Source organism: Vicia villosa, unplaced genomic scaffold (genome assembly GCF_029867415.1).
Source record: "Vicia villosa cultivar HV-30 ecotype Madison, WI unplaced genomic scaffold, Vvil1.0 ctg.001916F_1_1, whole genome shotgun sequence".
In the NCBI taxonomy this organism is placed as follows: Eukaryota; Viridiplantae; Streptophyta; class Magnoliopsida; order Fabales; family Fabaceae; genus Vicia; species Vicia villosa.
In genome coordinates, this window is record NW_026705775.1 from 88,950 (window position 1) to 102,482 (window position 13,533).

At 32.1% G+C, this 13,533-nt stretch overlaps 1 protein-coding gene across 1 annotated transcript; it reads right to left on the minus strand.

Moving 5' to 3' along the window:
* Positions 1 to 2,365: 2,365 nt before the first annotated feature.
* On the minus strand, positions 2,366 to 13,203 carry LOC131637118 (uncharacterized). Its single transcript, XM_058907710.1, has 8 exons — positions 9,108 to 13,203; positions 7,866 to 7,950; positions 7,652 to 7,771; positions 7,482 to 7,552; positions 7,360 to 7,368; positions 7,137 to 7,229; positions 6,413 to 6,532; positions 2,366 to 2,790 (listed from the first exon to the last, which is right to left on the minus strand). Exons 1-8 carry the CDS (start codon positions 13,201 to 13,203, stop codon positions 2,366 to 2,368), a joined length of 5,019 nt encoding a protein of 1,672 aa, XP_058763693.1.
* Positions 13,204 to 13,533: the final 330 nt, after the last annotated feature.

The following is a 13,533-nucleotide window of genomic DNA, read 5'->3' on the forward strand; positions in this document are numbered from 1 at the left end:
GGTGATAGTATACTGCTGAAGTAGATGCGTGAGTTTATAATATTGCTCATGAGCGATTGAGGGTGAATTTGGCTTCAAATCATTAACTTGTGGAAGTATGATTAGCAAATTTCTTCTACATATGAGGGGGAAATCCATGTTTGTTATAACAATTGTCAACTGTGTGATTGGTCTTGCCACAATGAGTACACACACGATTACCACCTTTGCTAAAAGAACTAGATCTATAGGGTTTGCCTTTAAATCTTTGTGATTCAGTTTCATTAACAAGAACTTTAAAGTCTTCAAAAGTGGCAAAATTATCTTGTCAATCATGTTGTAACACCATAGAAAAGATTTTGTTTATAGGAAGAAGAAGATCCATGTGCAAAATTTGAGATTTCACAACAGGAAATTTTTTATTCAAGCCATCCGAAAATCAAATTGTATACAAGATAATGTGATGCTCTCTAAAATTACTCATAGCTTCACATGCACACTTGATTCGACAAATACATGTAGGAGTTGGACTTTATATCTCAAGTTCTTCCCATAAAATCTTTAAATCCATATAAGATCCAGTCATTAACCTAGAATCTTGTTGCATTCCATCGATTTCTTGCATTAATTCAGAATCTTGAGAGAAGTGCTACTTGAGATCGGTCCAAACATCAACTGCATTTTCCAAGAACATGATGAATTGACTGATCGATTCAAATACATAGTTGAGAGTCCATGAATGCACAAGCATATTGCAACAGTTCCATGCACAATATAGAGGATCAAAAATATCAATGACTGAAGCAATGTTCCATTGAAAAATTCAAGTTTCAGGTTACCTCCATGTGCTTGACGTAATGAAGGATCCCGAGAGTGATAATTCAAGCCAATAGGCGTAACAGAAACACTAACTAAGGATGGTCCATAACTTGGATGAACAAAAAATGAGCTCAGTTGATCCAACTGATAATTTTTAGTTTCAGAAGAACCAGCAATGGTTAGATTACACGAAGCCATGAAATGTTGAAACAAAGCACTCTCAGATCTAAAGAATCATGATACCTTGTTGATAAAACAAAAACTCCATGAAATGAGCTCGAAACTTGGAGAAGGAAAAGAGAAGCAATGTATTATTTGTGCAACTCAATCATTGCAATCTGATTACAGGTATATATATATATATATATATATATATATATATATATATATATATATATATATATATATATATATATGTATATATATCTTTATCATGATGCTATACTATATCTAACATACACATGCATATAGAGGATTAATCATAACAAAATTTTAAAATTCAATGACTTATGCAGCAAGTAATGTCATGAACCTGAGCTATTTCATGTGCAATGCATAAGCTTAGCTTTATAAAAATTCAACGACTTATTATATGTCATTTAACAGTGATTTTGGAGTTTCTTAATATTTCTCACTTCATAAAACTTTACAATCCCGAATCTTCACCCAAGCTTATTCCTTTTTATAGAAATGAACACGTCATGCACGAATCCAAGCTTAGCAAAATGGAAGCGAAGCATGGAAAGAAAAATGTGACAGGGAATATTGGTAAATTAAAAAAGAGACCAACTCTCTATCCAAAGCCACGGAAACAAAACCATATCAGACAAATCAGAAAATTAAGAAGAAACATATGCGGTGATGTCAGAATACTAAAGAAAACAATGGTTTATGATTCAAGTTAATACTCTCGAATAAAAAAGAAAGCAGAGATGATGGTGGCAGAATATGTTAATACACTCAATATACCACCTAAGGCAAACAACTTGGTAAACCAACCTATTTAACAATTATTTATATCAATATAAAAAACATGAGTATGGTAGTAGAATATGCTATAATGTAGTTATTTTTAACTATTTCAGATATTAAAAACAGTTCTCCAAATAAAACAAGGGATGCATGTTGGTGTTTAAATGATATGATGACTGATTTTTATATGCATGTTTTTGAACATGAGTGATGGATGTCACTGTGAAAAATTAATGGTATGCATGTGAAATGAAATGCATTTCTTTTAGAGAGAAGTTATAATAAATGTTCAAATTCAAATAATAAAAAATAAATAGACACCACACACCATATGAAAATAAATCTACAAATACACGAACATTTAATGATTCATATCAAATTAAAAATAAATAGAACTATAGCTATAAATACTCTTCCTATATCAGAAGAACAACCTTTATTGTTTTGGTCCATTATCATCATTTTCTTGAAAACCATGCATGCCGGTAGAAAATAAAATATCATCCTCATGTCAAAATAATCGCTTATGTCAAAATCACTTATTTGAATTCCAGCTATATCACAGGCATTGTAATATTTTGGATCTTCAAAGTATCTATTCATCATCACTCGCATCTTGGAGTGAATTAACATTACCTTTATCTTCTGCTCCTTGGTTTGAAGAGTCTCCGGAATTGATTATTCCGTCTTTTCCAACTACATAAAACGAATTATAAATGAAATTATATAGCACAATCGGAGATGATGGGTCGATGTCATCATGTTGATGCAGCAGTGCTTTATGATATTGGTATTCCTCATTGTGTTGATAAGCATCATTATCATCCATAACTATGGCTTGTTCCTTCGATATTGAAGAACTTGAAACAAAAGCTTGTTGATTTAAAACTGTATTTTTACTTTCCTTGTTTTCTAAATTATCTTCATTACCATTATCATGACAAAAATTAGTATATGCATCATCTTCAATCAATCTTTTTGCTGCTGCATCATATGCTCTAGCAGCTTTTTCCTCAGTGTCTGATTGATTAATAATATGTTATAATAGACAAATAAAATATAAACCATATGCAAACAAAAAAACATGGTAAACGTTACATCTTGATGTAAGATAGAACTTCACCTAAATTTAGGTTTAAACACAAATATTAAATCATTAAGTATATGAATCATCTCATATGTTGCTTAACATTCAATTTTTTTATCCAATGTTAAAAATCTACTCATACTTAACACACCAACAATAAACACATTCAAGAGAGATAAAAGAGATCAATAAAATGATCTTTGAAGTAGGATGAGTTAACTTACCAAATATTCCCAAATAATGGCTTGGCCTCCCATTTCCCATTTCCAGTCTTGCTTCCCATTTATCATCATTGACTCTATTTTAAATAATAATAATAATGATAATGCATTACAATAGCAAAAGCAAAATATTTAGAGGATCTAAAGAGCATAAATAACATTAATTAACATTAGTTATATCCACATATTAAATGAACTAAGTAGCGCCTCAAAGAAAGCTAATACAAGATCTTCTTATATTGATTGAATTATTTCATTACTAAGTATGAGGAAGATTAAAGTCTATATATGCAAACCATATGGTTAGTTACTCTACCTAACTTTCCAAAAATAGTATAGTTATACTACTTTTGGTTATCTCTAATATTTCTCCATAAATTCATGGTTGATGAAGTGAAACAACTTTTAGTTTCGTCATAAACTATTGGAATAGGCTAATTGGCAAGGGCTTTGTGAGAGCATATTCTATTTGTGTTGGTCTATGAACATGTTAAATTTGGACTTTGGTTTTTATAAGAGACTCAAGCCGTAATAATTTAGAGGTTGTATGAGTCAAAATTATATACTCTACTTCAGTGTTCGATCGTGTCATAAGAGTTTGCTTCTTTGAGCTTCAACAAACCAAGTTGGGACCAAAGTAAAAATAAGAACCTGATTATGATCTTGTATCATTAAGATCATTGGTCCAATATGGATCAATTTAGGCCCTTAAGGATATTTTTTGAAAAGGATTAGCTGGTGAGAGCATTAAGCCATGGGTGGATTGATAATGCACATCAATTCCAAGAAAATATTTTGGTATGCCGAGCTTTTTCATTGCAAACTTATCTTAGAGTCTGGTGATTAGACCAGTACTTAGTTTAGAGGATTTTCTAGTGAGCAGCATGGGATCAACATAAACTAATGCAGACAATGTTATGTCTTGATACTTATAAACTAAAAGTGAATGATCACATTTGTTGGAGGAGAAGCCAACATGAAGTAAGTCTTTATGAAGATTTTCATATCACGCCCTTATAGCATGCTTTGAACCATGGATTTCTTTTTCCAACTAGCACACAAGAGTTGAGTTAGTGTTGATAAATCTAGGTGGCAGCTGTATATAGACCTCTTTTTGGAGTTCTCCATTGAGAAATACATTGTTGATAATGATTTGTTAAACACACGTCTAATATATATATATATATATATATATATATATATATATATATATATATATATATATATATATATATATATATATATATATATATATATATATATATAGGGGACGACTCAAGTGAGAACACTTGGTTATTATGAGAAATGAGAACAATGAATCACGACCATTAAATTTGATTTTAATGGACTGGATTGATTTCTCTTTCTATGTTAATTTAAAATAAATATTAAGGATCATAGAAAGAGAAACCAATCCAGTCCATTAAAATCAAATTTAATGGTCGTGATTCATTGTTCTCATTTCTCATAATAACCAAGTGTTCTCACTTGAGTCGTCCCCTATATATATATATATATATATATATATATATATATATATATATATATATATATAATATAATATATATTTTTATATTGAAATGTATTCATTTTCCATCAAATTTATGTGAAACGTATAATTATAGTGGATTTCATTGAAATTTGTGATAATTAAAGAGAAGATGGTGGAAAAAGACATCAACCAACCTAGAGACACCCATGTAAGACATGACCTTCTTTGAGGTGCTGAAATAAATAAAAAAAATTAATGCAGTCATCAAATGTCCAATTTTTAAAATAACTTTTAATAACAAAAAATTATGAAGATATTTTAACTATTATTTGATTCATCCTTTTCATGTCATTTTTTATTAAAATAAAATTATATTAATGAGAGAGAAAAATTAAGAATTCATTGTATTTTACAATGATAGATACTATGAAACAAGTAAATATTGAACTAAAAATATATAATATATATAATATGAGAAAAAGAGAATAATTGATATCAACCTTATCATTTTCTTGCTTTTCATTTCTGAAATTTGTTTTGAATAACCACTCACCTACAATTATTAAATAGTATATATAATTATGACATTTAATTCTTTTAATGACAAAATAATATATTTAAAAAATGGAATGACCACCAAAGTACAAATATAAGGTGTCACATAGCATAAAGAAGTTTCAACTGAACCACAAATGATATACATAAAAATACACACAAAAAGTCAACAATCAACAAAACAACAGAGCATGCTAGAGGAACCTACAAATAAAAGTCCAAACAACTAAAACCTCAACCTCAAAGGATTCAGGTTAGAGCTCAAACCATCAGAACCACCAACAGCAAATTAAAATCCATAAGAGAGCAATAAAACCTCAGACCAACGCCTACCTAAGAATCAAGGCAAACACTCGATTTACTATTGATTTAGAAAATGTTAGGATTCTGAAAGAAGTGACAGAAAGTACATGAGTTCACCTCTAACTTACATAAAAACCATTTATAGGCCAAAAAATATACTTTTCTCCCTCCACCTCTTTCACAATTTTCGAAACACTGTTAAAGATGACATCATTATGGGTTCTCCTAATAAACCAACCTACAATATTCTAGATCATAAGAAAAGCATCCTAGACTTAGCCCTACCATTTAAAGGGAGATTTTTTTTAAAAAATAAGCATATATGATCACTAGGAAGAGCCACATGTCAACTCAACCATTAGAAGACCATATACCACACAATAGAGCTAACTCACAAGTGACAAAAAGATCGGAGACCGACTCAACTGAATTCCCACATAAGTGACAAGAAATCACTAATATCCCAAAATAATCAACAATCACCCCTCCCCTTGTTTAGAGACTCTCTCAAAAATTGAGTCTATCTTGCAAAAATTGTCAAGAGAAAACAATCACCTTATGAGGAGCCCAGTTAACCTTGATAATCCGAAGGGGCGAATTCTCAGTCGTAAGAGACAACAAATAAGAGATGGAGATATCCAGCTGGACATGATAAGTAGAGAACACAAAGAAAATAACCCTCTTTTGAATGAATCCAATTTCACTTATCTCTATCATGAGAAAGAGTAACACCTTGGAGTAGAGAGAGAATATTATCAAACACATGTTACTCGTAAAGAAATAAGGGTCTCCTCCATCCTGAGATCCCAAACCAGATCCCCTTTTTCCACCTGACTAATCTCTCTCACAAATTCATTTGATTGAATAAAATTAGAAAACAGACCATGGAACTTATTCTTTAAGAAAATGGATTGTAACCAAGGATTCTTCCAAAATGAAATTTAGAGGTTCGACCCAACTTTCTGAAGGATAACATCAACATACCAATTAGAGGTTCATCCATTTTGAACTCAAGAATGGACACACATTTACACCAAGTAGAATTAGATTGGAAACCTGATGTCCTCCCCCGAACAGAAGAAACAACTAAAGCACGATACTTACCTACAAGAATATCAATCTAAAGACCTGACGCACATGTAATCAACATTCATTTCATTTTATCCAAAAGGACTAGATTAACCAATCAGAGATCCCTAACTCTTAATTAACTCCCCCCCCCCCTTTTACTCTTAAGATTACAAACAATATCCCACTTAATTTAGGAAATCTTAGATTCTCCTTTCACCCCCTCCCCATAGAAATCTTCTTTATAACCTAACAATTTTTTTTTTGAATCTTTACAAGAATCTTCAAAATAGAAAAGAAGAAGATAAAAATAACATGAATAATTGAGTTAAGAAGAACTACTTATCACTCAAACTAACATATTTGTGCTTTTAAGAATGGAGCCTCCTGGTCAACAAATTGACTAACGGATCTCAAATAATTTCAAACCTAGGATTTGTCCCCATCAGCAAAACAAAGTACTTAAAAGAGAAAGTTTAAATCTCACAATTAAAAATTATCACTTCCAAAGGTCATAAAGATAACTCTTATAAAACCGCTCTATAATAAAATATTCTATCTAAAATACTTTGCATCATTATCATAAAAAAGGTGTTCATTGCATATTGATAAATAAATTAAATCATGAAAATTTAAATACATACTGGAAAATTTGTAATAGTAGATTCTCCCCATTTCTCAATAGCAAATAAATCATGAGCTTTGGCAGCTTCAATTTCAGTTTCAAATTCTCCTATCATGGAACATTCCCATAAATTCTCAAACAATCCATAAAAGATTATATTAGAGATAGTTAATTAACATTAATATTTAAAACTAAATAATGTATACAAGTAGAAAATGTCAAAATCATATGTACTTACCAATATAAACTAAGATAGTTGAAAATATTCAAATGAAAAAGAGAAGACAAAACAATTAGTATAAAATGTTAAAGAAAATCAAACAAATAGGAATTAATAATAAATAATAAAAAAATTTAAACCTGTCTTTCCCCACCCTCCTTTTCTCGTGTTATGTTCCCAAACAAATGCTTCATACCGATTATTATTGGATCTGTATGTCAAAATAAATCATACAATATAAGAAAATTTTAAATTAATTATATATTAACAAAATTTAAATATTGATATCAATAAAATCATAGAATTTTACTTGATAACACCCCTATATTTTGAGCTCTTTAGATCAATATCATTCTTATGGATCTTATCAACGCTTTTTGCTTTTTTTACTTCATTTCCTTCATTCTCCTTTCTTACTGAACCATTATTCCTGTGATGATAGAATAAAATAAATTAAAGATTTTAATATATAATGAACAAAATTAGATAAATTTAATTAGATAAGTAGCTAAGACATGACAAACCTTGGCTCATTGGAATCAGTTTCATTCCCAAAACTTTCAATAGGACTCTCAAGTAAATGATCCATTTTTCTAAGTAAATATAACTCTGCAAAAAAATCAACTTTTTATATGAATTTGTTAAGAAACGAAATTGCCTAAAAGAAAAATATTGATCTAACAATTACAAACCTGTATATGAACTATAGAAAATGTTAATCACAAGATGATATTAGTACACCATCCACCCCAGCTCCACACCAAAAGAAAAACACATTCAAAAATACTACTTTTTTTTTTCTTCTCCTTTGTCCTTTATATATATATATATATATATATATATATATATATATATATATATATATATATATATATATATATATATATATATATATATATATATATATATATATATATATATATATATATATATATATATATATATATATCTTTTAAATATATTTTTTATTACTTTTAGATTTCAAATTCCATAGGCCCTTACAATATTTTTGACTAATATACATAATATAATTAATAAATATACAATTTTGACTAATATTTTTTAAATATAGAATTTTATTAAATGTTATCTATATCTCTTATAAACAGTTACTTAATTCCTTTTATATTGACTAGAATTTTTTTATTAATAATAAATTATATTAATAATAACTTTTTATAGAGATTAATTGGTATGCATGTTTTTACACATGCATCTAATAAAATTACATCATAGTGCTACTCTTATAGGTTTGTTTCTAAAATATAGCCTCAAAAGTTTATATATCATTATTATTATATATTATTATTTGATTGGATGTATGTTTAAAATAATTTTATATTGTTGATGCATGAATATTATTATTTTTATATTGAATAACTTAGTGAATAAGTTACAAAATTATTTAAAATAATCATCTAAACTTGAATTGATAAAAATTGTTGAAAATGTATATAAAAATATAATGACAAATAAAAATATTATTTAGTTGAGAAAGAATTGCAGAGAAAAGTATTATTGTATTGAAAAGATAAAATAGCATTTAGAAACATTTATTGGTTTGAACAAATTTATTAACTTTTTAAAAGGATAAAGTACTTGTTTGTAAGAAATGTCCTCAATTGTCCGTCTATTCCTCAACAAAGATTAATTTTTTTTTTAAACTGAAAAAAGGAATATCATTAAACAAAAAGAAGGAAAAACAAGTTACACAAGGGGGGACTAGACCAAAACCCCTTAATGATAGAGCCTGAGCCTGGGAGTACCAGCCTTGTCTAACAAGAAATCCCTATTGATATCCTTAATAACATAATTAAACCATTGCGTATCTTTACAAGTAAGACCGAAATTCGCCAAGGAATCCGCACAAAAATTGGCTTCTCTTAAAATGTGAGTGCAAAGAAAATCAATCTTCAAGGTGTAATCCAAACACTTAAGCCAGCGAGAGCGAATTTTCCAAGGGACTAAAAGATGGTCCTTAAAAGCATTAACAACTATAATGCAGTCAGATTCAACCCAGAGTTTCCTAAAGTTGTTCTTTTCAGCAGCTTCTATACACAAAATAGCTGCCATGAACTCAGCAATAATAGCCGACTCAGGGCCAAGGAAAACAGAAAAACTCAATATATGGTTAGCATTATGATCCCTGAAAATACCTCCACAAGCTGCCATTCTAGCATTTCCAGTGGAAACTCCATCAACATTACACTTAAACCAGTCATACAGAGGGGGAGACCACACAATAGGCTTAGTGATAAGAGGCTTACTAGGATGTATTTGTATGTTGAATTTCTTAAGAAGACAGAAACTCAGCATGCTGTCATTGGAACACCTGGAGGTACAGCATCCCACCAAACTAGCATGAGCAGCAATCAAAGAGGTACACGACTTCCAGTGAGTGTGTTTGTCCTCAAACCTAGCCCTGTTTCTAGCAGTCCAAACAAAGTAGAAGAAACTGACTAAAGAAGCATGAATCACAGCTGCAGCTTGCTTAGACCAGCTTAGAGACAAGAAAATCCTGCAATCCTCTAAGCAATTGATGCCATGCTGAAACTGCGTATTATCACAGAACCAAGACCAAATATTTTTGGCAAAACTGCATTCAAAGAATAGATGAAGAGCATTATCCTGAGCAGAGAAGCACAAGTTGCAGACTGAAGGATAATGGAATCCTCGTTTGGCTAGATTATCATCGGTTGGCAACTTGTTGTGCATATATCTCCAAACTATCATGGAGTGTGAAGGGGAAGTATCTTTATCCCAAGGAAAGGAGGACCAAGCTGACTGAGGGCTAGGCTTAAGGAAAAAATTGTAGGCCTCCTTAAGAGAAAGAGCCCCATTGACAGAGTTTTTCCAGGCAAGGAGATCGGGAGACAAGTCACTTATGGAGAATTTAGATATAGTGCTCAAAAGATCAGGGATAGCAGTTTGAATGTTAGAATTTATCGACCAGGCCTCAGAGTTCCACCAATCTCTAACCTTAGAGACAAGGGAATTGTGAAACTGACCTGGGACCTTAAACTTATTAGCTAGGGTTTCTCCCACCCAGTTGTCAAGCCAGAAGTTCACAGTGTTGCCATTGCCTACACTCCAAATACAATTCTCCATAACAGCTGCATAATAGACTTTTATCCCAGTCCATATGGATGACTTTATAGAGTACTTGATGAGCCTACTATTCTTCCTCACGCGGGCATTTAGAAGTTGAGACCAAGCTTGATTACTATTGGCAAATTTCCAGCAAAGTTGAAGGTTTGTGGCAGAATTGAAAGCACTAATTGAAATAATTCCCAATCCACCTTCATTGATTTTTTTGCAACATGACTTCCAAGCAACGGTAACAATCTTCTTTTGGTCAGTGTTCCCACTCCATATGAAGTTTCTGATCCATCTTTCAAGCTTTTTGATGAGACTGCCAGGCCAATTGTAAATAGACATACAATGCACCAACATGCTATGGATGACAGATTTGACAAGTTGGACCCTGCCAGCCATAGTGAGGGATCTAGCCTTCCAAGCAGCAAGTTTCAGTCTGATATTATCTGCAATAGGATTAAAATAAGAAACTTTAGGCCTGCCAACAAAGATTGGGACACCAAGGTATATAAAAGGAGGGACAGCAATTGTGAAACCAATAATATCAGCCAAGTAACTATGTCTAGAATGAGTCATGCCACCAGCATAAATAAGGGATTTAGAGTTGTTACAAAACTGCCCTGAGTAGTTGCCATAGCAAAGCAAAAGATCAGAGATAGCCTTGAGGGATTTAGTGTCACCCCTGCAGAAAATCATGATGTCATCAGCAAAAAGAGTGTGAGAAGGAACAAGATGAGATCTGTTAGCTTTTATAAGGTTTATCTTGTCATTAATAACAAGGTTTGTGATTCCTCTGCTCAGCACATCCTCAGCAATGCAAAAGAGAAGAGGAGACAGGGGGTCTCCTTGTCTCAGGCCATTAGAACAATTGAAATAACCAAGTTGACTACCATTAAACCCTATGGACATGGTTGCAGATGTGAGAATAAGATGAATCCACTTACAGAACCTGTCATGAAAACCAAAAGCTTTAAGAGTATGAATAAGAAAAGTCCAATTAAGAGTGTCAAAGGCTTTGGCAATGTCAATTTTAAGGGCAACGTTGCCACTAAAACCCTTGTTATTGAGATTGTTAATAGCTTCAGAGGTAAGGCATATGCCATCCCTTATGTTTCTACCTAGCACAAACCCTTTTTGCTCACTAGAGATTAAATTGGGAAGGATAGAGGAGAGTCTGTCAGCAATAATCTTAGATATGATTTTGAACTTAAAGTTAGCTAGGGCAATAGGTCTAAATTGCCCTATAGTGTTGGCTTCTTTCACCTTTGGGATGAGGACCAAGCTATTAGCATTAAAGTTGGGCAGAATCCAATCCTGAATGAAAAACTGTGTCACAGCATCAATAACATCATTCTTAATGACATTCCAATAGCTATGGTAGAAAGTACCACCAAAGCCATCAGGGCCAGGGGCAGCAGTAGCTTTAAGGTTTAAGACAGCCCTGTGAATCTCCTCAGCATTAGGAATCATAGTCAACATATCATTAGACCTATTATTCACAATGGAAGGAACACAGGAATTAATGAGGTTGTTTTCCTGGTGGACAAAATCAGTATTATAAAGGTTTTTGAAATGGCTAACAATGTGATCCTCCAAAATATTTTGATCAGAAACCACCTGGTTGTTAATAAGCAGAGAATTAATGAGACTAGTTCTCCTTCTAATTTTAGCATATGTGTGGAAGAACCTAGTGTTTCTATCTCCATGAACCTGCCAATTGACTCTAGACTTCTCTCTCCAAAAATCTTCTTCAATGTTAAGAGCTTGCTCAAGCTCATGCTGAGCCATAATCTCATCATCCTGTAAGGAGTCAGAGTAGCCATGTTTACTAATGTCATCTTGAATGTTCATGAGTTTAACCTCAGCATTTTTAACTTTAACAGTGACATCACCAAAAGAGTTCTTATTCCATTCCTTAAGTTTTGCCTTGAGAAGCTTAAGTTTCCTGTCTAAGACATACATAGGGCAGCCCCAAAATTTGGTTTTCCAAACCTCTTCAATGATTTTAAGACACTCCTCATTTTTAGACCAAATACTAAGGAATCTAAATTGGGATTTAAAACTGACCTTACCCAGATTTATGGTAAAGAGGAGAGGATAGTGATCGGATTTCACTTTAGGGAGAGTATTGCAATTAACAGAATTACACACATCTATGAGATCCAGATTGCAAATGACTCTATCAAGCCTCTTTTCAGTTCTAAGTCTGCCCTTCCTACCATTACACCAAGTGAAAGGATTACCTAGGGTAGGGAGATGAATCAAGTTGTTACTATCAGTCCAGTTAAAGAAATCCTTGATAGGAGCTTTAGAAGGAGTGGAGTGACCTTTGTACTCATCACTGCTCACAATAGAGTTAAAATCTCCTATAAAAGACCAGGGGGTATTAGGCATGATGTTGCCTAGGGAGGCCCAGAGATGCCTTCTAGAGATGTAATTAGTGGCAGCATAAACAACAGAAAAACCTAGCAAAGTATCATTGTGATTAATAGTAAAAGACACATATTGATCCTTAGAATCAATAATAACAGGATTAAGGTGAGACTTACAGAGACACCAAATGTTAGGAAGAAGATTATCTCTACTATTAGTAGCAAATAATTTAAGATCAAACCTGTTTAACCAAGCTTTAGGAAAGTTATCAAAATTCATCCAGGGCTCAGCAATAAATACAAAGTCTGGAGAGTTCTTAAGAATGAGATTCTTTAGGGCAGCTCGAGAAGAGTTGTTTGCAATTCCTCTTATGTTCCAATAGATACAAATCATTGCAATCTATTAGGTTGACTAGACACTAGTCTAGTATTTCCAAGAGTCAGACTTTTCTTGCCTTTTCTTCTTTTTGAAGTAACCAGCTTAAAGTCTTTTTCAATAAAGAGATCCACTCCTTGGTCATCATCTTTATCCGCCTCTTCCATGTTATCCCAAGAATTCTGAAGAAAATCTGTGACTTGCCTCTTATGGACCTCATCAATCTGTGTTTCAGGCACTTCCTCTACCATGGCAGTAGCATCGATATATTCACTTTCAGAACTGCCTTCTTCATTAGAGGAAGGTTTTGTGACAAAATTCACAACAGCATTGTTAGGATTGTTAGGG